This window comes from Argopecten irradians, chromosome 16 (genome assembly GCF_041381155.1).
Source record: "Argopecten irradians isolate NY chromosome 16, Ai_NY, whole genome shotgun sequence".
NCBI lineage: Eukaryota > Metazoa > Mollusca > Bivalvia > Pectinida > Pectinidae > Argopecten > Argopecten irradians.
The window spans coordinates 29,533,595-29,557,305 of record NC_091149.1 but is presented as its reverse complement, the minus strand read 5'-3'; the positions used below and the strand labels follow the sequence as shown (position 1 = coordinate 29,557,305).

At 34.9% G+C, this 23,711-nt stretch overlaps 1 protein-coding gene across 9 annotated transcripts in view; it reads right to left on the bottom strand.

Moving 5' to 3' along the window:
- Positions 1 to 23,711, bottom strand: part of LOC138310942 (myosin light chain kinase, smooth muscle-like) — a 145,363-nt gene that overhangs the window by 30,356 nt on the left and 91,296 nt on the right. For all 9 annotated transcript variants that reach the window (XM_069252302.1, XM_069252307.1, XM_069252308.1 and 6 more), the window contains 2 exons: positions 7,252 to 7,296; positions 2,711 to 2,735 (listed from right to left, as the gene is read on the bottom strand). In XM_069252302.1, the coding sequence (XP_069108403.1) occupies positions 2,711 to 2,735; positions 7,252 to 7,296 (70 nt within the window). The remainder of the gene's footprint in view (positions 1 to 2,710; positions 2,736 to 7,251; positions 7,297 to 23,711) is intronic.

Here is a 23,711-nt window from a genome sequence, read left to right as displayed (position 1 = left end):
TAACTTCTTCCTTTTTAAAAACATGTTGTGGAATTTTAATTGCATTCTTAAAAGGACTAGAGTTGTAGTGTGTAGATGTTCAGGTTTCAGCTCGCGGGCAAAAACCTAGACAAAGATTAGGGTTGGTATTGTCTTTAGAACTGAGGAGATCATTTCACCAAACAAGGATAGACAGGACTGCAGTCTTTTGTGCATTGACAGGGACCACCACATGGGAACTTGTACACAAATAAACTAGCTCATTTCAAACTTTAATTTAGTCTCCTTACAAAATATACAGTGTATAGAGACATGTTAACAACATAGACAGAGACTATTGCATGGGAACTTGTAGGCAAATAAACTCATTTCAGAATTAGGCCATGCACTTTGATGATGATGAAATTGTTAATTATAAGGTTCGCAAATTTCATCATATGATTATACAAATATTTTTAAGAGTTTTGAAATAAATCATTTAGATCCAACTATAAAATAGCTGAAACCTTTCTGTTATTTGTTAGCTGTATAAATATAGATGTACGGCGACATATTCCTGGATTTTAGTTGTATTACCTCTGATCGAGTGTGGCTTTAAAATTTTAAGGGGAGACAATCTAAATCATACATTGCCCTTTTTGAAATTGTATGTCTACTAGAGACTAGAAACGTCTGTAAGAAATACAAATGTGCTGTCTTGATCCATATGAAACCCAACTGGATAGTACGTTATTGGTATGATCACTTGTACCCCCCCCTCTACTCCATTTCATGACAGGGTACATAAAAAAAATAATAATCAAGTCTTGGATGTTTTGTAACATTTTGCTGATAATTCTCGATTATAGAGTAGAATCTCCTATTGTGTGGTATATATAGAATTAAGCACATGTTATTATGTGTAGGGGTTAGTGGAAGGCCAACAGTAGACCACATCAAACACGTGGATCTTATAACAACTGTACAACTGCACTTCCTGTGTAACAGACGCTCACTCAAAACACGAGCTGACGAGCTGATGTGAGGTCTGATTGGTTTGATGTCCATTAACAGCCAGGGTCATTTAAGGACGTGCAAGGTTTATATTGTGGAGGAAAACTGTTGTCATATCAAATTTTTACTCCCATAAAATATTCACCCGTCAGAGTATTTCATGGGGATCCAAATTTTATAGGACATCGAAGAACAAGAGAAACACCGTTGACCAGTGGTTAGTATCTGGCTGCCATTGATGGGATTCAAACTCGTAACCCAGAGGCGTAGGGCTTATAGTAATATGTGTCTGGATATCTTAACCACTCGGCCAATGCGGCAAATTCTAGCAATAGTCAAAGTCATGTAGGCCAACCTCAATTTTAAGTCCTGGTAATACAGGGAATAATATATATACAACAAAAATAAATCAAATATAGAGTACTAATGCCAATAGTATAAATAAGGTTTCACATTTCAGTTTTTTAAATCTTAAATTTCTTTAATGATACTCATAAGATAATTCATTGTTGTTTTGTTACTTTTGTAACCGAGTTCAATTGATAAATAAACGACTCCGACCTCAGAAACACACACCATTGATGTATTGTGAAGAGTGTGGCGGTTAAAATTTCAGTCTTTCATTATTTTTTGTACAATTTATATTTTAAAACTCCAGGTAGACCTTGAGACATTCAATCCCTAACATATGTATATGAATAATGTACACGATAAGCGTGTCCATGATGGTGAAACCTGGGTTTTTCCATAACAAATATTTTCAGAAATGTTGACGAGGATTTTAAAGGCTGTTTTAAGTCAAAGGTCTTGGAGTAAACCCTCGCCTCTCTCTATGTAATAAAAAAAACCAAATCAAATAAATAACTCTGTATGTCTTATCCATGGTACTATATAGGCCTTATCCTGTACCGATTTATAACCATACTGGTCCGACCTGAAGACCAGGTATGGCTTTAAAAACAATGATAGTGTTATATAAGCTTAGTAACTTTTATCTAAATACCAATTACCCCGGTAGTCCTCTTATGTATGTAGAGATAGGGAAGTTCTGTTTGGAAATACCTAGAAAAGTTAGAATTGTATTCAGTATGAATTATTTCTGCTGCTTTAGTGTCACGGTGTTCCGGAGACAGGTTAAGATGTCCTGACATAATACACTACCACTACACTTTGGATTTTTGAATTCAGTACACTTTGGTTTTTCCTTCGACCGGACAAGTCCTCAAATGAGCCTGACTGTTAATAAGGCATTAAATATCAAACATCCAGTCAGGTGATTTTATAATGAGTATACCGGTTTCAGAGCCATCCAGTCAGGTGATTTTAGAATGAGTAAACCGGTTTTAGAGCTGGAGGAGTCTCTCATAAAAATCAACACAGATCTACTTTCAGTGCCCAGAAAATCTTACCTCTTTTGCTTTCGAACACAAAACCCAGAGGTGAGGGAATACCCCAGGTATAGTTACACAGACAACTATAAACAGCTGTCTCCTATCCTGGGTGTTATACTTTTTATCGCAGTGTAACAGTCGAGTTTTATCTTATTCTTTGTAATAAACTGGTAAAATACTGCTCTTAAGACAGCTATCTTCAAAAACAAAAAAAGTTTCTGTTTTATTCTATTCCAGTATAATAATCGATGAGGGATCAATAAACACATTGTGATTTTTTGACCTCCTGTCTGGATTAAGGTTTATTCCTTCATAAAATGATGAAATTGAAAAGTCAATATACTTACTTAGAAACTGGATCGATTTGGAGGTCTGTAACAAAGAAACAAAAACATGAACTAATATATTGAAATGGGGACACAGTTGAACAGATAAAGGTTTTCATGGCCAACAAAACAAGGCTATCAAGTGACAAGGTCACCTTGGTCTGTCACTGGAGACTACCAAAAGGATTTACTCAACTGTGGTCACTGGTGGGGAATTTTTAAGTAAGAAAAAATGTCTCAAGCTGGTTAGTATAGTCAGGTGTCAGTAAAGTCAGATGTCAGTAAAGTCAGAGGTTAGTAAAGTCAAAGGTTAGTAAAGTCAGGGGTCAGTAAATTCAGAGGTCAGTAAAGTCAGGGGTCAGTAAAGTCAGGGGTCAGTAAAGTCAGGGGTCAGTAAAGTTTAAGGTCATTAAAGTCAGGGGTCAGTAATGCCAGGGGTCATTGAAGTCAGGGGTCAGTAAAGTCATGTGTCAGTAAAGTCAGGGGTCAGTAAAGTTAAAGGTCAGTAAAGTCAGGGGTCAGTAAAAGTCAGGGGTCAATAAAAGTCAGCGGTCAGTAAAGTCATGATCACATGCCAGTAAAGTCAAAGGTCAGTAAAGTCAGGGGTCAGTAAAATTAAAGGTCAGTAAAGTTAAATGTCAGTAAAGTCAGGGGTCAGTAAAGTCAGAGGTCAGTAAAGTCAGGGGTCAGTAAAGTCAGGGGTCAGTAAAAGTCAGGGGTCAGTAAAGTCAGGGGTCAGTAAAAGTCAGGGGTCAGTAAAGTTAGAGATTAGTAAAGTCATGATCACATGCCAGTTAAGTCAGGGGTCAGTAAAGCCAGAGGTCAGTAAAGTCAGAGGTCAGTAAAGTCAGGGGTCAGTAAAATTAAAGGTCAGTAAAGTTAAATGTCAGTAAAGTCAGGGGTCAGTAAAGTCAGGGGACAGTATAGTCAGGTGTCAGTAAAGTCAGGTGTCAGTAAAGTTAAAGGTCATTAAAGTCAGGGGTCAGTAATGTCAGGGGTCAGTAAAGTCAGGGGTCAGTAAAGCCAGGTGTCAGTAAAGTCAGGGGTCAGTAAAGTCAGGGGTCAGTAAAATTAAAGGTCAGTAAAGTTAAATGTCAGTAAAGTCAGGGGTCAGTAAAGTCAGGGGTCAGTATTTACATGGCATCAAATTTGGTTTCATTTTAAGATAGGATTATGCCCATGATATATGATATAACACTTGGGATTTAAAAAGAAGGAAAGCTTTTTTGTGAATCAATTCAGTATTAAACTTTTCAATCTGAGGAAGTCAGACCTTGAAATATATTATTTTTATCCTCTCTATAGCAGTGTGGTTGTTTAGTATTGAGCGTAGAGTACAAGTAGGATAGGAAACCGACACTCACTGACATTCTATATAACATACATGTCACTGTATGTACATACAACAACACACAATCTGTATAGGGACACTCACTGACATTCTATATAACATACATGTCACTGTATTTACATACAACAACACACAACCTGTATAGGGACACTCACTGACATTCTATATAACATACATGTCACTGTATTTACATACAACAAACACACAACCTGTATAGGGACACTCACTGACATTCTATATAACATACATGTCACTGTATTTACATACAACAACACACAACCTGTATAGGGACACTCACTGACATTCTATATAACATACATGTCACTGTATTTACATACAACAACACACAACCTGTATAGGGACACTCACTGACATTCTATATAACATACATGTCACTGTATTTACATACACATACACACAACCTGTATAGGGACACTCACTGACATTCTATATAACATACATGTCACTGTAATTACATACAACAACACACAACATGTAGAGGGACACTCACTGACATTCTATATAACATACATGTCACTGTAATTACATACAACAACACACAACATGTAGAGGGACACTCACTGACATTCTATATAACATACATGTCACTGTATTTACATACAACAACACACAATCTGTATAGAGACACTCACTGACATTCTATATAAACATACATGTCACTGTATTTACATACACCAACACACAATCTGTATAGAGACACTCACTGACATTCTATATAACATACATGTCACTGTATTTACATACAACAACACACACAACATGTAGAGGGACACTCACTGACATTTTATATAACATACATGTCACTGTATTTACAGACAACACCACACAACCTGTATAGGGACACTCACTGACATTCTATATAACATACATGTCACTGTATTTACATACACCACACAACCTGTATAGGGACACTCACTGACATTCTATATAACATACATGTCACTGTATTTACATACACCACACACAAACCTGTATAGGGACACTCACTGACATTCTATATAACATACATGTCACTGTATTTACATACAACAACACACAACCTGTATAGGGACACTCACTGACATTCTATATAACATACATGTCACTGTATTTACATACAACAACACACAACCTGTATAGGGACACTCACTGACATTCTATATAACATACATGTCACTGTATTTACATACACCACACAACCTGTATAGGGACACTCACTGACATTCTATATAACATACATGTCACTGTATTTACATACAACAACACACAACCTGTATAGGGACACTCACTGACATTCTATATAACATACATGTCACTGTATTTACATACAACAACACACAACCTGTATAGGGACACTCACTGACATTCTATATAACATACATGTCACTGTATTTACATACACAAACACACAACCTGTATAGGGACACTCACTGACATTCTATATAACATACATGTCACTGTATTTACATACACAAACACACAACCTGTATAGGGACACTCACTGACATTCTATATAACATACATGTCACTGTATTTACATACAACAACACACAACCTGTATAGGGACACTCACTGACATTCTATATAACATACATGTCACTGTATTTACATACAACAACACACAACCTGTATAGGGACACTCACTGACATTCTATATAACATACATGTCACTGTATTTACATACACCAACACACAACCTGTATAGGGACATTCACTGACATTCTATATAACATATATGTCACTGTATTTAAATACAACACACACAACCTGTATAGGGACACTCACTGACATTCTATATAACATATATGTCACTGTATTTACATACAACAACACACAACCTGTATAGGGACACTCACTGACATTCTATATAACATACATGTCACTGTATTTACATACAACAACACACAACCTGTATAGGGACACTCACTGACATTCTATATAACATACATGTCACTGTATTTACATACAACAACACACAACCTGTATAGGGACACTCACTGACATTCTATATAACATACATGTCACTGTATTTACATACACCACACAACCTGTATAGGGACATTCACTGACATTCTATATAACATACATGTCACTGTATTTACATACACAAACACACAACCTGTATAGGGACACTCACTGACATTCTATATAACATACATGTCACTGTATTTACATACAACAACACACAACCTGTATAGGGACACTCACTGACATTCTATATAACATACATGTCACTGTATTTACATACAACAACACACAACCTGTATAGGGACACTCACTGACATTCTATATAACATACATGTCACTGTATTTACATACACAAACACACAACCTGTATAGGGACATTCACTGACATTCTATATAACATACATGTCACTGTATTTACATACACCACACAACCTGTATAGGGACACTCACTGACATTCTATATAACATGTATACATGTCACTGTATTTACATACAACAACACACAACCTGTATAGGGACACTCACTGACATTCTATATAACATACATGTCACTGTATTTACATACACAAACACACAACCTGTATAGGGACACTCACTGACATTCTATATAACATACATGTCACTGTATTTACATACACAAACACACAACCTGTATAGGGACACTCACTGACATTCTATATAACATACATGTCACTGTATTTACATACAACAACACACAACCTGTATAGGGACACTCACTGACATTCTATATAACATACATGTCACTGTATTTACATACAACAACACAACATGTAGAGGGATACTCTGTTTAACAGTTTGATTCAAATATCAAAATGTCCAATACATGCAAAGATAATTTCTCTTAACAAATGGAGAGAGGCAATTTTTGAGGTTCAATTTAGCTGACAATTTAGAAAAAAACATCCCAACACCCCCTCCTTGTTTGACTTTCAATCGAATCCCCCCTCCCAAATCGACCTTGATTCCAGATATACTTGTTAACTCACCAGTGTCTAACACACACACCCCTCCCTTGGGCCCTTCCCCCCATCCTAGGGTCCTCCCATTTCACTTTCCCCGATCAACCTCCATTCCAGGTATAAATGTTAACTTACTAATACATTTGTATCTTCCTCCCCCCCACCCCCTGCCCTCACTCCCCGATCAACCTTCATTTGTGCCCCCTCCCTAGGGTCATCCCCTCCCTGATCGACCTTCATTCCAGGTATACATTCTAACTTACCTGTGTTGTTCTGGTCATCAGTTACACTGCGGGCCAGACTTCCACCTGTAACGAGATAAATATTGACCAGGTAAGAACAGGTATGCAGGTAAAAATTGATAATGTGCAGGTGCGTTGTACATACATCAATATACACGTATCCATGCGTTTATTACATACCTGTTATTAAATAATCTATAGAAGCTACACGTTAATATTCTAGACAACATTTTAATGTCAACATATGACAAGCAAATGAGATAAATAATGTATACATGATAATGTTTTTATCAATTTGCTGACATCATAAAACTGAAAGCAAAACTACATTCCAATGAAACCCGTTCAGATTGAACATTGGATCCAATAAATATTTAATTAATCAGTTGATAGATGTACTCTCACTGGATTTTATTAGATTTACATTGAATGCAGCTGCACATGGAATTCATGAAAAATCCATGTGCAAGGAAGTAATTCTAACCATGTGGACAAAACAGAATGAGGAATTTTTATGTCAGTCTGCCCCTTTATCAGTACACACAAAAAACAAACACATATGACGAATAACAATAGAAAATACAAAAAGACAAGGAAACAAATAGTATAATAAAGCCAACTGCAATAAAGCGCCAGAATTATAAACAAACAATTGATTCGCTCCAAGATGGTAGTCATAATGCAGATTATGTTTGGTATGTAAAAAATTATTATAAATCTATGATGTTTGGTGGACTTTTGAAATAGATAGAAAAGCATCATACATCAGAATACCTATGGAGAAACTACTCTAAAAAAACTGGATGTTTCTAAATCTGAAGACATGACATGCACACCCCTTCAGACATGAATGGATTTGGCTAAAGAAGGAGAGGAACAGTCCATTTCAGCCAACAAGGGTTGTCAGTTAAATTTACACCAAGCCTGACAAGTTTTGTGTAAAGTACAAATTGACAATATTATCATCAGGCTTGAGACATTTTCTGTTAGAACCGTAACCTATACCCCACCCCCCATAAAGAACCACAATCTCATCACCAAAGTTCCAAATTAACTTCACACCTTTCTTAAGGATCAAGGTATGAAAACATCATTTTAGCGAAGATGTGTTTTTAATGTCCGCTATTCAAAGAGATTTTTTAATCAAAACATAACAAAAATTGTCTGTTCATCCATCCAAGGTTTCCAGACACTCTCAACTATAGGGTGTACACCTTATAGCTAAAGTATAGCCACACTAGGGGACGTTTTACCAAATAGTAATTTTATGGAGAGTAAACCAGACTTAATTATCATCAGAACAACAGAATATATCATATCTAGCACCTTAAGAACCTGCCTCAGTCCCAGCATTCATGTGACGTTGACATGTATTAGTTCAGTAATTATTATTAACCTAGGCCGTTTTCGTTTATTCGGAACAACCTGTTTGACCGTTGGTTGAAGTCATATTATTTGAAGTATAAATCCTGACGGACCTGCAGTTTTTGATACAGGCCTGTGACGGCTTTGTCAAGGCTCGTCTGAAAACAATATAAAATCACCAAGTACGTCTTTAATTAATAAACAAACAACTAGGTCCACCAGTTAAACCGTATAATCGAAAACGGCCCTATAGTAAAAGTACATTACAATGCAGATTTATTCTTCAACTTTAGTTTATATTTATGTCATGCTAAATGCTAGATGTACTGAATCTCAAAGAACTTTAATGTAAAATAAAGTCCTACCACCATTTGTAACTGTATACAGAACACTTTCAGAATTCTGATATATTGATAGTAACATTGATGTGACATCACGTTTAATTCTGATATATTGATAGTAACGTCGCTGTGACATCATGTTTAATTTTGTCTGTTCCCCATCTTCTTGATAACGGCATGATCAAGATTAAACATTTTCACATACTATAATACTAAATTTGGGGACATCATTAATGTCTAAAAACATTTTCATAATCAGAATTCGCCAAAACACCATTTTTATTTTCATTTCTTGGCTTCCAATTGATAGATTGTCAATGTGTATGCTACTACATCAGTTACAACATTGAATGGGTACATGTGTGTTTGCGAGCATAAAGCGTGGCTATATATACTGCCTGGTAATAGGCCAATTCCTTACATTTCCAACGTACAGTATCCAAAAGTGTGGCTATATATACATGTGCATTATACCCTAGCTTCTTCAAATGTAAAGAATGTTGGAGAAGACTCCAGCAATCTTTGACATTTTGGAAAATGATATGTTGATATCTTATCGTAGTTAACTGACTTATACTTTTATCAAATGTTTTTTTAAAGGTTAAAATCTTATTTACAATTCCAATATGGAACTAAAATATCTCGTTTTTGTGTGCATGAACAACTTGTACGTGACAATTTCAAGTACTTTTAGAACTTGACATTCTGGCATTCGATGTCAGTGTCTGATCGTTACACCAGGAAGGCCAATTATATCTCTGATCAATGGTCGGCGTTAGCTTTCTTTAGCTTTCTTCCCGTAAATTGATCTACAAGTCTTGTCAACATCTGATAGCAGGAAATCTGCATCAATAAAACACTTCAAATTGCAGTCTTGGTCATTAATGTGCTAGATTTCTCGCCAACAAGTGTCACAGTAAAATCTGACCAAAACCATTAAATGAAGCTACGACCACACTTCAGAACACAAGCACCATTACTGCGTTCTGGAGTGTTTACACAAAGTCCAGGCATTCCTCTGTATGGAACATATTATGTCATTCAATATTTTTAAACTAGCATTCTTACCTCATATAGTAAACTAATAAATATTTGTTTTTGGCCCTTCAGTATCAAAACACTTATGTTACATTGCCTGTCAGTTAACTATCAACTTAACACGTTTTCAAATGTACGACGTAATATTCAATTTTACAGATCCCCATCACCAGTATAGATAACCTATTTATGTGTTTTTGGCCACCTGTTGTTGTTATCTACAAATTAGATATCAATTAACATAATTAGAAATCTATAATTTATGCCAAATGGTGATCTGATATCAAATATACAACCAGTACAAAGATAGAGGATGTTTACCTGAGATTTCCATCATTACACGCCCATATCCAGTGTAGCAGAAATTCCAGTTACAAAATCCAGGTAAACGTTTAAAATCTGATCTACATATACTTCATATATATCTCCCTTGTCAAGGTTCTTATATCTATGGTCAGATTTGGAGTGTATTACGGGACAGACGTCCAATTACTCCTAGATTAACCTAGATCTCCCTAAGGTACATACACTTCCACGCTTAAACAACCCGTGAATATTACGAGAGATTTTTTTTACATTTAAATACCATCACTTTTTCGTTTATTTTCACCCTCTAGTTATGAACATATACAAACGACATGAAGCCTACCAATTTATATTTCGGATGGTCGGACGAGCGGCTAATATAGCGCCTTGTTATGTTTTGTCTACCTGTATATACAACCATTCACGGCAGATGATCGCTGTGTCAATATTAAGTTTGTAAAAAGATTCCAAATCCGCTCTAACATAGAAAGGTGGTGGTTTTCAGGGGCTGGTATAGGAAGGGTGTATTTTGATCCAGAATTATATCTTTACTTGTTAATTAGAGAAAGGTGGTGGTTTTCCGGTGTTGGTCGGGAATAGGTGGAGCTATAGGATCATAATCAAAGGGTAGATTGTAATCTGAAATTATTTCTTTATTTGTCAACAAGTGATAAATCCTGTCATTAACCATTCTAGTCCATTACGATGGATATTTGACCACACAAGCATCCCCCATCCCTATAAGCACACCTCCCCCTTTTTGAGGCCTCAATTACGTTACTTAATTAAATATAGATGAAACAACAATGTAAACTGTGTAGGTTTCTCTATTTAATTTCTTCTGTAATCAACTAATGACTTTCTCTGTAAATAATTTTGTGAAAGATAAACCCAAATTTGGTCCTCTTGCCCTTTTCCTTTACAACTGCCCTGGGCGCTTATTGGGTTGATTAAGGTATCCTGTCATTATCCCTTCCAGTCCATTACGACAGATTTATAATTAAGAATACATAAACTGATTGATGTTTTTTTTTTTTTTACATATTCAGATGAAAGGTTAATCATTCAGGTGGAATATTGATCTTGATAGGACCATCTATTTTATTTATAATTACCTCAATACTTTAACCTGCTTTTGTTAGGTCTTAACGACTGCTTAACCTCAAATAAATCCTGAATGTGAACTTATTATTACTTTAAATAGTAAAGTGGGTTTAGATAAATAAATACACAGAGGTCAGATGGGACTCATCTATAAAATTGAAATCGTGTGTCAGAAAAAAATGTGTCTGACATGAAGATCATTAACCAGTCATTGATGGATGTACATTCAAATTTCACAAAAAAAATATACGTTTGTAGATAAGTAATTCATTTACATCTAGTCGATTAGTTTAAAAGCTAGTTGATGTTCCTTCCAACCCATACATATCACCTCTCACAAGAGCAAGGAGTTATCTCCCCTGATATTTAAATACTCTTGGTTATAGTAGTTTGACATTCTATATAACAGCCAGGTATAGCAGGATGTGCTAGCTACAGACTTAGATGATGGAGGAGAGTCAGAGTTCCAGAGAAAGAACACTGACCAGTAGACAGAGTGAACTACACTACATGGGATTTGAACTTAGGGACCCAGAGATTGAAGGCATGCAGTAATACATTTGTATGTTGGGACATCTAAATCACGTGGCTAGCGTCTCAGTCCCCTTTATTTCAATATGCTAAAGCTTCCTCTACATTAAGCAATTAAATTACAAATGTAAAATTCCAACAGGCTAAAGTGCAATAGTATTTATTATCTATATCATATCATCTCCCTTTCTAAATTCATTATTTGTTTATCTAGCCTTTAATTAGTTCAAAAATTCTCAAACTAGAGCTTACTAACATTTACTCTTTTCAAATGTTTCACACAATAAAGATTCTAAAATTTTATCAGATACCAATTAATTTCAGAAAAGAATTTGAACCTTCTGAAATTATCTCTCTAATTCTATTAACATATTCAGAATACTTGCTTCCATAGTAAAACACTTAAGAAGAAATATCTAGGTCAAACACCTGCTTTAACAGGTAAAACATTTGACTTTAATTAGTACTGAACGTAATTATTACAAATTGAATAGGTGATATAAGGTGTGAAGAAATTAAGACAAATTTCAGGTAGATATATAACGTGATTACTTCATAAAGTTTTCAGTTATGATGTATATGTATATTTTATGACTACCTGAACTTTAAAAATTGACACAAATCGACATGAATAATTTGGTTGCTAAGTGATTTAAACTTGAATCTGATAACAAATAACTAATGGATACCAACCTCGACTACTCAAACATGATACCCTATTGTCTTATTTGAAAATGTCGCTTTGGAAGACCAAATATTTTAAGTATTAGTGTTGTTACACACAATAATGTGTTACAGATTTTGTTAACTCATTCATCCCTAAAGACATATTTAGGCCTTTCTAAATCAAAGACTACGTAGACAACTCCATTATGAAATTGTAGGGGCAAAGGAGTTAAAATGCACCAATAATTAAAGTATTTTAAAAATTTACGCTAATATTTGAAATAATATCCTTAGATGTAAAACTTTGTGTCATTCAAACAAGAGTACAAACCCCAACTGTTATCGTGTCAGATAAAGCAGGCCTTGTTTCGCGTCATCCTTGAACATTTTCGTAAATTTCAAATCTCCTGACAACCTCACAAAAGCATTATACCAACTTTAGCCGCTAATTTATTTACGTGTATTAATAATATTTCCAGCTTTTCAGCGTTGGAGCTATTGGTACCACTGTAATGACAACTAGAAGATTTATAGGGATAAGAAATTCTAGATTTATATTAATTTAGATATACCATTTATCAATTCTCACCTTCGTATGAACAAACACAAGTTTCAATTTAGAGGTTAAGTTACCCATCAATAATCGTTTGACACTCAACTACAATATCGTTTTGTACGAGATGAATGACAAATCTACGTCGCCTCTGAAAGCATATCCTGTCAGTGTTCAGTTTTGTTGGTAAGAAGATTACAGAGTATAACGCCCTTCTACAGACAAATCAAACGTCTACCCTGCAGGTAAAAATCTTAAAATGAACGATTCATAATTATAAAACATTGTCACTCTGTGGGAGCATGCCTCTTTAAAGGAATGTCCTGATGATCACACCCTGGGATAGGTACTGTAGGAGTTCCTTGTGACACGAGTGTTCAGAGCATCAAATGTCTGGTCCTGTGAGAATTAATTTTTGGGAGCATGCCGCTTTAAAGGAATGTCCTGAAGTTCACACCCTGGGATAGGTACTGTAGGAGTTTCTTGTCACACGAGTGTTCAGGGCATCAAATGTCTGGTCCTGTCAGAATTATTTTCTGTCAAACCTGTCTATAAAGGCCACCCAGGAAACCAAGAAAAATGGTCTTTATAGCCATGTGGTCTTTATACACAGGATACACTGTGTTTAAAGGGACCATTTGGACTCTGATAAGGTGGTCTTATTACACAAGTAGTCTTTATACAGAGGTGGTCACTAAGGCAAGTTTTACTCTATTTCATATTTTCTGTATTTAAATTGATATATTAATTTTCTTTAACAATATTTTCATTTCATTGAATTTGAATGAAGTGACTGGGAATCCCATCTTCTCAGTAATATAGATCTGGGGGTGAACCATTACGTGTCAGTAAGGGGGCGAAGGGTAGATGCAGTTGTGGTTAACAGAAGTTTGTTCCAAACGTGTAAAAATGTCTTTTAATGTCTTTTATTTAACATTATAACTTATGAAAAATGTCAAATGATGAATGAGTAAAATAAGGTTGCATATAGATTTTACTCCAGGAATTGAATTGTTGTATCTCAGCTCCCAGTGTGTGTGTGATCTATGGATATCATGACTGAGTTTTTTTCCCTGATTTTGAGAGAGATTATCACCAAGAAGCTGATGACACAGGTCTATAAATCTTTAAATTGAATCCTGGAATCTTGTGTCTGCCACAAACTCTAATCAGTGTGGAATATCTACATTAAAACTGTCAAGGAGTCACGCGTGCGGACTTGTCCATTAAATATATGTGTTCCGGAACATATAACTTTTATATAATCTAGGATTTACTCCATTCTGAGCTCATATATCATAACTGAAATGAATTTAAATAGAACAGAAATTCCTTTACATTGCTATAGAAATCATTACATTGATACTACTGTCTCCTGACTCCTAAACCTTCTGTGCCTTTAATTACATCCTCCTGAATTGTCTACACTACCTCATGACTCCTTTTTCACCCAAATGGGGCCCCCCTAATCTCTCTTCTATCTCCCAGTGTCCCTCACTAATACCCTCTCCCACCCCGTTACCTCCAACCCCTCCCCCCCCACCAATACCCTCTCTCACTCCTGTACCCCCCCCCCCCCAAAAAAAAATATCATTCTCTCAACCCAGCTGTGCCTCTATCAGTCTGTACCCCCTACCCATCCATATGCTGTACCTACCCCATCCTAATCATTTTATGTCCCCCAAGGATACCCTCTGCCACCCCTTATACAGATCTCTCCTAGCATCAGCCCTACCCTCAGACTGATTTTAACTTAACAAGGGGAGATAATCCCCTAATCCTACCATAATCTCTTGTCTGATTGGTGAGATATTATCACCTTTATACAGAGCGACACAGATTTATCCTTAAATGACCAAACATCTCAATGAATCACAGAATCATGAGGGGAGATTTAAATGGTGTGTAGATTATAGTGTAATGTAAACACTCAGGTGACCCTGATCTGAGGTCACATGGGGTGAATGTTCCGAGGCTTATACCCCGGGTGGTGTACATACCGGTACCTAGAGAGTCACATTATACAATACCACTGTAACGTTTACCAGTAGGTCATATGTAGCTGTTTTAAGGGGTACCTATCCTAATATCTGGACAATCTTAGTAAAACAAAACTTAATATCATCAATAACTGCAGATAGATGAAATCTATAGCTACAGTATAACTTGTCTAACCAGATCTGGGACCAGCATATTTGATCGGTATCAGCAGGTTTGCAGATCATAAGGTTTTCATTACTATATAATTAAGAAGGAAAATGTCCTACAATTATACCAGCTAGATTAGACAGGGATCCCGATTGGACAAGATATAGTACTGTACAATGAAATAATTCAATACAATAAGAGGGTTGATGAACTTTATTCTTAAAATCATTCTCATTTTGCCATTTTTACATTACCATTTCCATTTCTAAATGAAAAGTAATGATTTTCGAGAGTTAATTAAGATGAAAACAGCATCACAATGTGGACATCCTTATCTGTGGCCACACTACATTGAAACATGTATATAATCATTTTGAATCCCTATCAGAGTTCAGTATAAAAGTAAATGACCGCTATATCCCTCTATAGATCCGACTTCAGGCACTAGCATGCTTTATATGACTAAACTTTAATTCTCTTCATAGACTATGCAAATCCTAAAAGTACAGATTTATAAGTGTTGTGTCTTTGACTAGCGGGCAAGTTCTGCCACTATAATCTAAAAGTTCAGTGTCCAACTAAACTCCAGAACAACTGGAAGTTGTAAATAAACAACAGTATTTTACTGATAAATGTTAAGAGCTAAGGTTGGCAGGTTTTTTTCCTGGGAACTCTGGCTTTCTAAGAATCCACCATCACCACTACCTTGATCACGACACAGTCTAAAGGCATTCCCCCCTAAAGACACATTTAGACTCTTCTAAATCAAAGACTAGAACAGTCTATTATGAATGCTAAGTGCCAGATAGCCTAGCTACAATGAACTACAACAAACATGTAAACTGTAAGCATTGAAGAGTTCTTCATCATTTCTCCTTCTGTTTTCTAATTTTTCCTTAAGAAGGACGTATTATTGACATTAGTATTACACACAGTTCATAGCCTTGATATAATCACTGATATGGTTTCTCTATCTGTTTATAAGTGATAACTGTGTAAGTATACACTGCAGGAGGCACAGATACAAGGTATAGGCAGATCTATATCTTATATCTGTGATGTGAAATATTTACTATATACTCTTGTACATGGAATGAATGACATTAATTTTGTTCTGTAATATTTACTGTAAACACCAAATTACATGAATTTTCATTGCATAAATTATGTAGATATTCTAAGTGAAAGCCTCTTTGATTCTTAAATGGATAGATCTATTTATATAACTGAAAACATTAATTGGTATATGCACATTGGCCTCGATCATGGTTGGAAGTGGGCAATGATTCTAGATTCCCTGAAGCATAAGGGAAGGGACACCAATTTGGCCAAACAAATGGTCCAATTACCTTTAACATGTCAAATCAAACAAACTTAGAGTACTCATAGAAAAGCCATCAACCTATAAGCTGTTCTATGTGAACTTGACTTGTTTATACCCATATTTAGAGGGCTACTGATAAAGTTTGAGACAGCTTTTCCTTTTAATCAAGAGTTGGTCACCTGATGCAGGCGTCTTCTTTTTTCTTTATTTTTCAATGACACTCTCAATATTATGGTTCTGTAAGGGTGTGAGAGAGATTTGTCTTTTTTGGGACACATTAACCACTTTGCCATCATGACACTGTGGTGGACATCTGGTAAAGTAGCAGAATTTCAAAGATATTTATCCTTTTTACTACCACAACCAACAGTCTTTGGAGGGCTCCTGTAAAAATGTCACTTAATTAATCTGCTCAGTAATTGAAATACTAGAGGACTACTGGTAGCTTATCGATTGCAGGTCAAATGTCAAAGGTTATAGTGATAGAATGTCAAGATACCTGGACTACTATAACCCATATAGTAACCCTGAAGGTCACATAGAAATTTTACTTTGATCCTTATATCAAAAACATTAAATACCATTTCGTTGGTTTATATGCAATCTGAGATTTTAACGTCGAAGGTTTACTAAGTGACATTCAAATACATCTGCACCTAAATGGCTCATAGGCCTGACCTTTCTGGTACAACTCAGTGATAAAGGGGTTCGACTATTTTTTATGTTAGGTGATTTTAGCAGTAAATCCCACATGAGAATGAAGTATGTTTTTTTTTTTTATATCTGTATCAAAACACTTTGTAAATCAAGGCTTCAGGGGACAGGTCATTATCTAGTTAGCAGATCTAAGAAATGACTGGTCCCTGGAAGTGTTTGATTTCCTGTCAATGTTACAGGACTTTTCATCACCGCAACGATGAGGTAATTGAGTACACTATTGATCTATTTCTGATCGGTTGTAGAGGATTTAGTCAGGGAGATCAGAGCATTAATCTCAATGAACTAATATAAAACTTGATGTAGTACGTACTGTCTAGCTGGTATTGATAATTGATTGACTGTGAAATAATTAAAATGATTTTTACCACTAACCAAAATTCAGATTTAGCTTTATAGGCCTTCATGCAGTTTAGATTGCATGCAATAAAAGTTTAATCTATTTATGTGAAAAAACTAATCTACATTGAAGGTTTTTTACCTATAAATGAGGACTGCACTATACCAATAGAAACCTTTAGGTCCATTATTTACCTATATAGCTCTGCAGTGAGGAATATTCATCATATCACGATTTTATTTATTCTGAAGTCAGATATTTAGACCTACAAAAGAAGTTTGTCACGCCATTCATTGACAGGCCATCCAATACGTGCATTGTGTAAAACTTTATTATACTTTAAAATATATTAAAATTAGAGTATAAGGAAGAATAAATACTGGAATAGTTCATTGTAAATTTAAAACCTTATTATACATTTGTAAAAGGCACTCTGCATGGTTAGTGATAATAATTATATGAACAATTGTAAATATAGGAAGAAAAAATACCTTGTAATTTAAAAAAAAACTTTTGTGCATATTTCTAAAAGACAGTGATTAGTGGTAATATGTCGGAAATGCCTAAGAGATGATCTAATTCCTTACATCTTCACAATATACAGCTATAATGTATTTATCTGTGATGTAATGGGTGTCTGTTTTACCACAGGTAACATGGACAGTCTATAACGCAGCCACAAATACCTGCGAGTGACGAACCGTATCCAAATCTATTCTTTTGATACAATGGCTGAACGACTTGAAACAGTGATCAATGGGATCGCAGCTATAAATAACGTCCCTAAACACCCACAACAAAAGATGACCTCGTTTGGGAACATTCTGACTTTTCTTGACTCATATTCGCATCATGGATACCATAGCTTTGTTGAAAGACGCAAATCTTTTGTTGAAATATAAAATTTTCCATAACTTATGATCTAGTATCTCAATATGTAACATTTCATAATGTTCATAAGAATATATGAAAATCAAACCAAATGTTTGAATTAAAGAAATAATCTGACAATAGACATTTAAGTATATAAGATTGATCCTAACACAGGTCTCTACAGCTAGGTTAATTAGTAACTTTGGTTTGATTATAGTTTAACATCCTATTAACAGCCAGCGCCAGGTCATTTAAGGACATGCCAGGTTTTTAGGTGGAGGAAAACTGGAGTACTCGGAAAAAAATCACTGGCCAGCGGTCAGTGCCTGGTAACTACCCCACATGGGATTCAAACTCATAATGTATAAAGGAATAGGGGGCTTAATTATGGCAATGTGTTAAATTGGGACATCTGACCTACTTGATTAACTCGACCCCCCCCCATCCCCCCATCCCCCAACCCCAGATTAATTTTCATTAGATTTGTTTTTATACAAATGAATTGTGAAAGCTACATAAACTGACTATGATACATTGACAGACAATTTAGTATTGATTTTGTAACGATCTGGAAGTGACAGACATTCCTTGAAGCAATCCATTTGATATCTTTGACTTTCTAAGACTTTCCTATATGGTTCAGTTTATAAGTTATGTCAACTTTGTATAATTATTTGTAAATGAAAATCTATAATTTCCTGGAATATCACAACCACAGTAAATCTAAAGATAGTAGTATCTGCATGTCTAATTATGAAATTCTTAGTAATTAATTATGTAAATACTTCTTTCTCGTTCAAATAATTTTATGAAAAATCGTGTTAAATCTTCTAAAAAACCAAATTAACCATACTTGAGGAGATCAGTGACAAAAGCCCATACTGTACGGGGTGCAGGGCTGTTAAAGTGTTTTAGTATCCGAGTAGGGCTGAGTTTATCAGCTATGTGTACGATTTGTCAATATAACGGGTACTCGTAAGACAGAGAGGGGGTGTGACCTCACCGGGGTGATTGTCACAGAAAACTCAAGGAATTATACGTAAAAATCTATTGAACAAATACGTTAAACTAACAGATCGTGAACACCCTGATATAACAGTACAAATATTTTACCAGAAAACTATGATCAGGCAAAATTAGAAAGTGTATCACATATGGGGACCGCGGTAAAGTTCTGTAAAAATTTCAAATATTTATAAATGATGACTTACCGACGGAGATGAAAATCGACGAAGTAAATGTCCTGTTCGATGAAAACGATTGTTTATTTATAGACGCCATGATTATAAATCCTTTAAAGTGAAAATTAGATTAACGACCATCGCTTGAGTGTGAAGTCAGCCGAGGGCTGTCCAGGCTTTTACACCACTACACACAGAGAACTCGTCCATGGCTTATGTCCTTAACACAGAATCCTTTTTTGAGATTGACACAATAGATGTTGAGATGTTGATTACTTAAGTACTCCAGGTGTGTAGATGCACACCTGTCTGATGATTACAGGTGAGAACAGTGTTACACTGACCAGAAAATATCCTTACTACTAGTACATGTATACATAGACATTCTAAGTATGGGGCTCCCACGGGAGATCCCGCCGACATAAATTACACTGTTATAACATTATATACACAATCATACAAAATCATATTCATTAGAAACTAATTTTAAAACGAAATAATTAATTTGATAAATGGATCAGAAAAAAAGATTTCAAAATTGATCAGTTAATATTATGTTTATAAAAAAAAGAAATAATATTGCCAGAGGGTATCATTGAAAAATACCCCCGAAGTGCCTCTTTAACATTTATAACTGTCTAAAAACAGTAGAGTCTCCAGGTAAAACTCAGGTAAGATTCACTAGAGGGGCAGGCACTGATTGAGGCAGGTTTCAATGCGGTAAAATCGTCACACAGTAGCATATCCGCGTCAGAGCAAGGTATGTCAGCGCTTCGGTCCAACAATCCCACACTACACATTTCAGCAGTCTATTATCACCAATAAGTGTTTACTTAACACAGATATGTTACACTGATTGTGTCGAGTTATCTGTGGATGACCATTGAGTGACCAATGAGTGGACAAAGTGACCCTTACAGCTAATGGACAGACAATGAAGAGGACATCCTGTATTTGGTTTGAATCACATCCTAGACTCCACACATTGGGGAAGTATTTCTACTCTCACAACGGATTTTTGCTTAGGATGAAGTCAGACTTTAAAAGTTTCCTCATTCATATACTGAAGTCAAGGCTATATACCCAAGGGGACATGTTTATATGACTTCTAAAGTCATCCTATTTTATCCTAGGATACTTACCTTTTAACCTTATAGGAAAAAAAGTTCCTAATAACATAATTTGTTGTATTGATTACAATTCATTAAATTTTCAAAATTTGTTTATAAACGGACCCTTTTAATTAAATTAGTTTTATAATTCATTAAACTTCTTGGATTTAAAAACAAATAATTAGCTTGCCTGTATTGAATTCCTAACTTATTTTCATACAATATGTACACAGAATGGACTTTTTTTATACTGGTGGACTTGTCAAACACGTCATATCTGCATGATGAAATCTCGTTACAGGTATCACACACAGTGAGCCCCAGGTGAGAGAAAGGTGTGACTGACTGCCAAGGTGTACAGTAGCATTTCCCCTTGGCTATGGAACAGACATAAATCATTGGAACTTGGAAGCAAGAAAACTATACTCATCTTATAACCAAAATATTTTTTTTTTTATCTTTTATATATTTTCTGTAATTTATATTAAACATATTGGATACATGATTTTAAAATCCAATGGGCTTGACGATCTTTGAAGTTGACAAAAGAAATAAACCTATTTAAAGCAAATATTGTGTGAAATAGGAATCAATTTTACACCATTAAGCTAACCATACATAAGATTGGATATATGTGATATCACAGTTACTCAGAGCAAATTATATAGTCAGCTTAACGTGATGATACATACATGTAATGTTAAATGCCACTACTTCATTGAACAGATCACTTTCCACAAAGATTTTATTTGATATTTAAAGCAAAGTCTAATTTTATAACTTTTTAGCATCTCATATAAGAAGCAGTATACCTTAAACTCCCTTTAATAAGCATAATGGACTTATCCTTCAGTAGGGATCAATGGAAGAGTCCATTGACATTTTTATGGAGAACAAGAACACTGTTTATGGCATGTTTACAATATTCTGCCTATAATAGTTACAATCAAACAATGAAATATAATGGATGAGGAAATTTTCCAGGTCCTGATCAGACAAAGTGTTAGTAAAATAATTTTATCACTAAAATTTTGTTATCTTGAAGATAAATCAATGGAAGACAATATATGAAAAGTGAGGTAAACAAAAGCATGTTATTAATCAGAATTTAATGAAATAAATAGATAACGATAAAACTTCCGAGAAGCTTTTAATGTTTCATGTTTGCCCAATAACATCAGAGTTATGTCCCTTGGTTCAACTCTGGAAAGGGAAAACAAAATCTGAACATTATATCTGAGTTACTTCCCCTTAAACAGACAGAATCATTAACTTATTGATAGCAACAGGAGTTGTTTACCCTTCTATAAAACTCTCCAAAAACGTTCTTGAATGACAATTAATTTACAAAATATTAATCAAATTCTAATCAAAACAGTCATCATTTCCTATTAAAATGTCGTTAAAATTCCAGACAGAGAGATATTGAGGCCCTGATCAATTCTGGTGAAAAAACCCTTTCAGTTTTCACTGGATATTACAGTAGAGAATGTCTGCCATATGTTGCATATTTTGAGGGATAATTTGCGATTGTTATCATCCTTAGCTGAACACCAAGTAACGTTTTAAGAATTGATGGCTGAGTACTACATCAGACAATCAGTAATAGAATCTCATTTCTGGTAAATTACAAGTCAGAAATTAACAATGTTACAATTTCCGAATCATTTTGATCTGAACATGGTCGATGTTAAGTTGCTGATTTACTTTGATAACAGAAAAAAGGCAATACAATTTATGGAACATATTTAAGTTTTACAGCCTGATTTCCTACAGACTTCTAATAGTATGGTGATAGTGAAATTGTTCTATTGTACATGCAGCTTTTAAGCCATGATAGCCATCTTAATAAAAGCTTCGTTTTACAGTCAGATAGAATCTCGTTATGTGTGATAGCCAGGTGAGAAGTACAGGTGTGTCTGGTGGTTTCTCAGACTATAAGAATGGGAATCAACTGTTTTTTCTCTACTGTAACATTCCAGTTTTTTTTCAAACCTATTTCCTTCCTGACCAGATAAGAGGTATTGTCAGTGATGGATATGAGGATAGAAGTCTGTGCCTAATTATCATCTAATTATAAAATTACAAGTGTGTTCATTATCAAACCTAAATTGCCATCAATTGTAGTTTCCTAAAATTCCTTGAATGGAAATATATATGAATTATAAACATTATTTACCAGAAATATTTATATGTCAAGATATTTGATCCTCTTATCTCAATTTTGTATAGACCGACCTTTATAGAGCTTTAAAAATCTGTTATCACTGAGTAATGCTTACTTATCAAAAATATACCAATATTGTTAATATTTCAAATACAGAGCCTGAGAGTAAGTTTTTATGAATTTGCAGTCCTTTCTTTAAACCAAACATGTTAGGGAGAAAAAACAAATGCTTTATTAATATTTAATGTAGAGACATGAATTTCTTTTAATGTTTTCCCAGATTAATTTACTTAACTAATTCCAGATTTTGTTGGGGAAACTTCTGATTTCAGACTCTCTACACAGCTAATGCATGTTTACAAAGATCTGACCGATGCTAAAAGAATGTGTAAAAAAATTAAACAGAACTTTTTATATTTTTTTTCCGTTTGGAGAAAACTAACATGGATTACGTCAGCCGAAGGGTGAAGTGTTACTTTTAATTATCAATTACTTAGGGAGCTTGTAAACACTTATCATATGGACCTGCCGTAACACATGTACAGCGCTGTAACAGCGCCGTGACTCAGACATACTCTAGCCCAGTACATGGGGCCTAGATATTTCACCAGCTTTAGGAAACTTCAGTTCTGTTGAAATGTTTACTTAAAGTGAAAGATGCAATTTTGTAAATGCTTGATAAAATGTTTTAATAGTAATAAAAATATTCCTAATC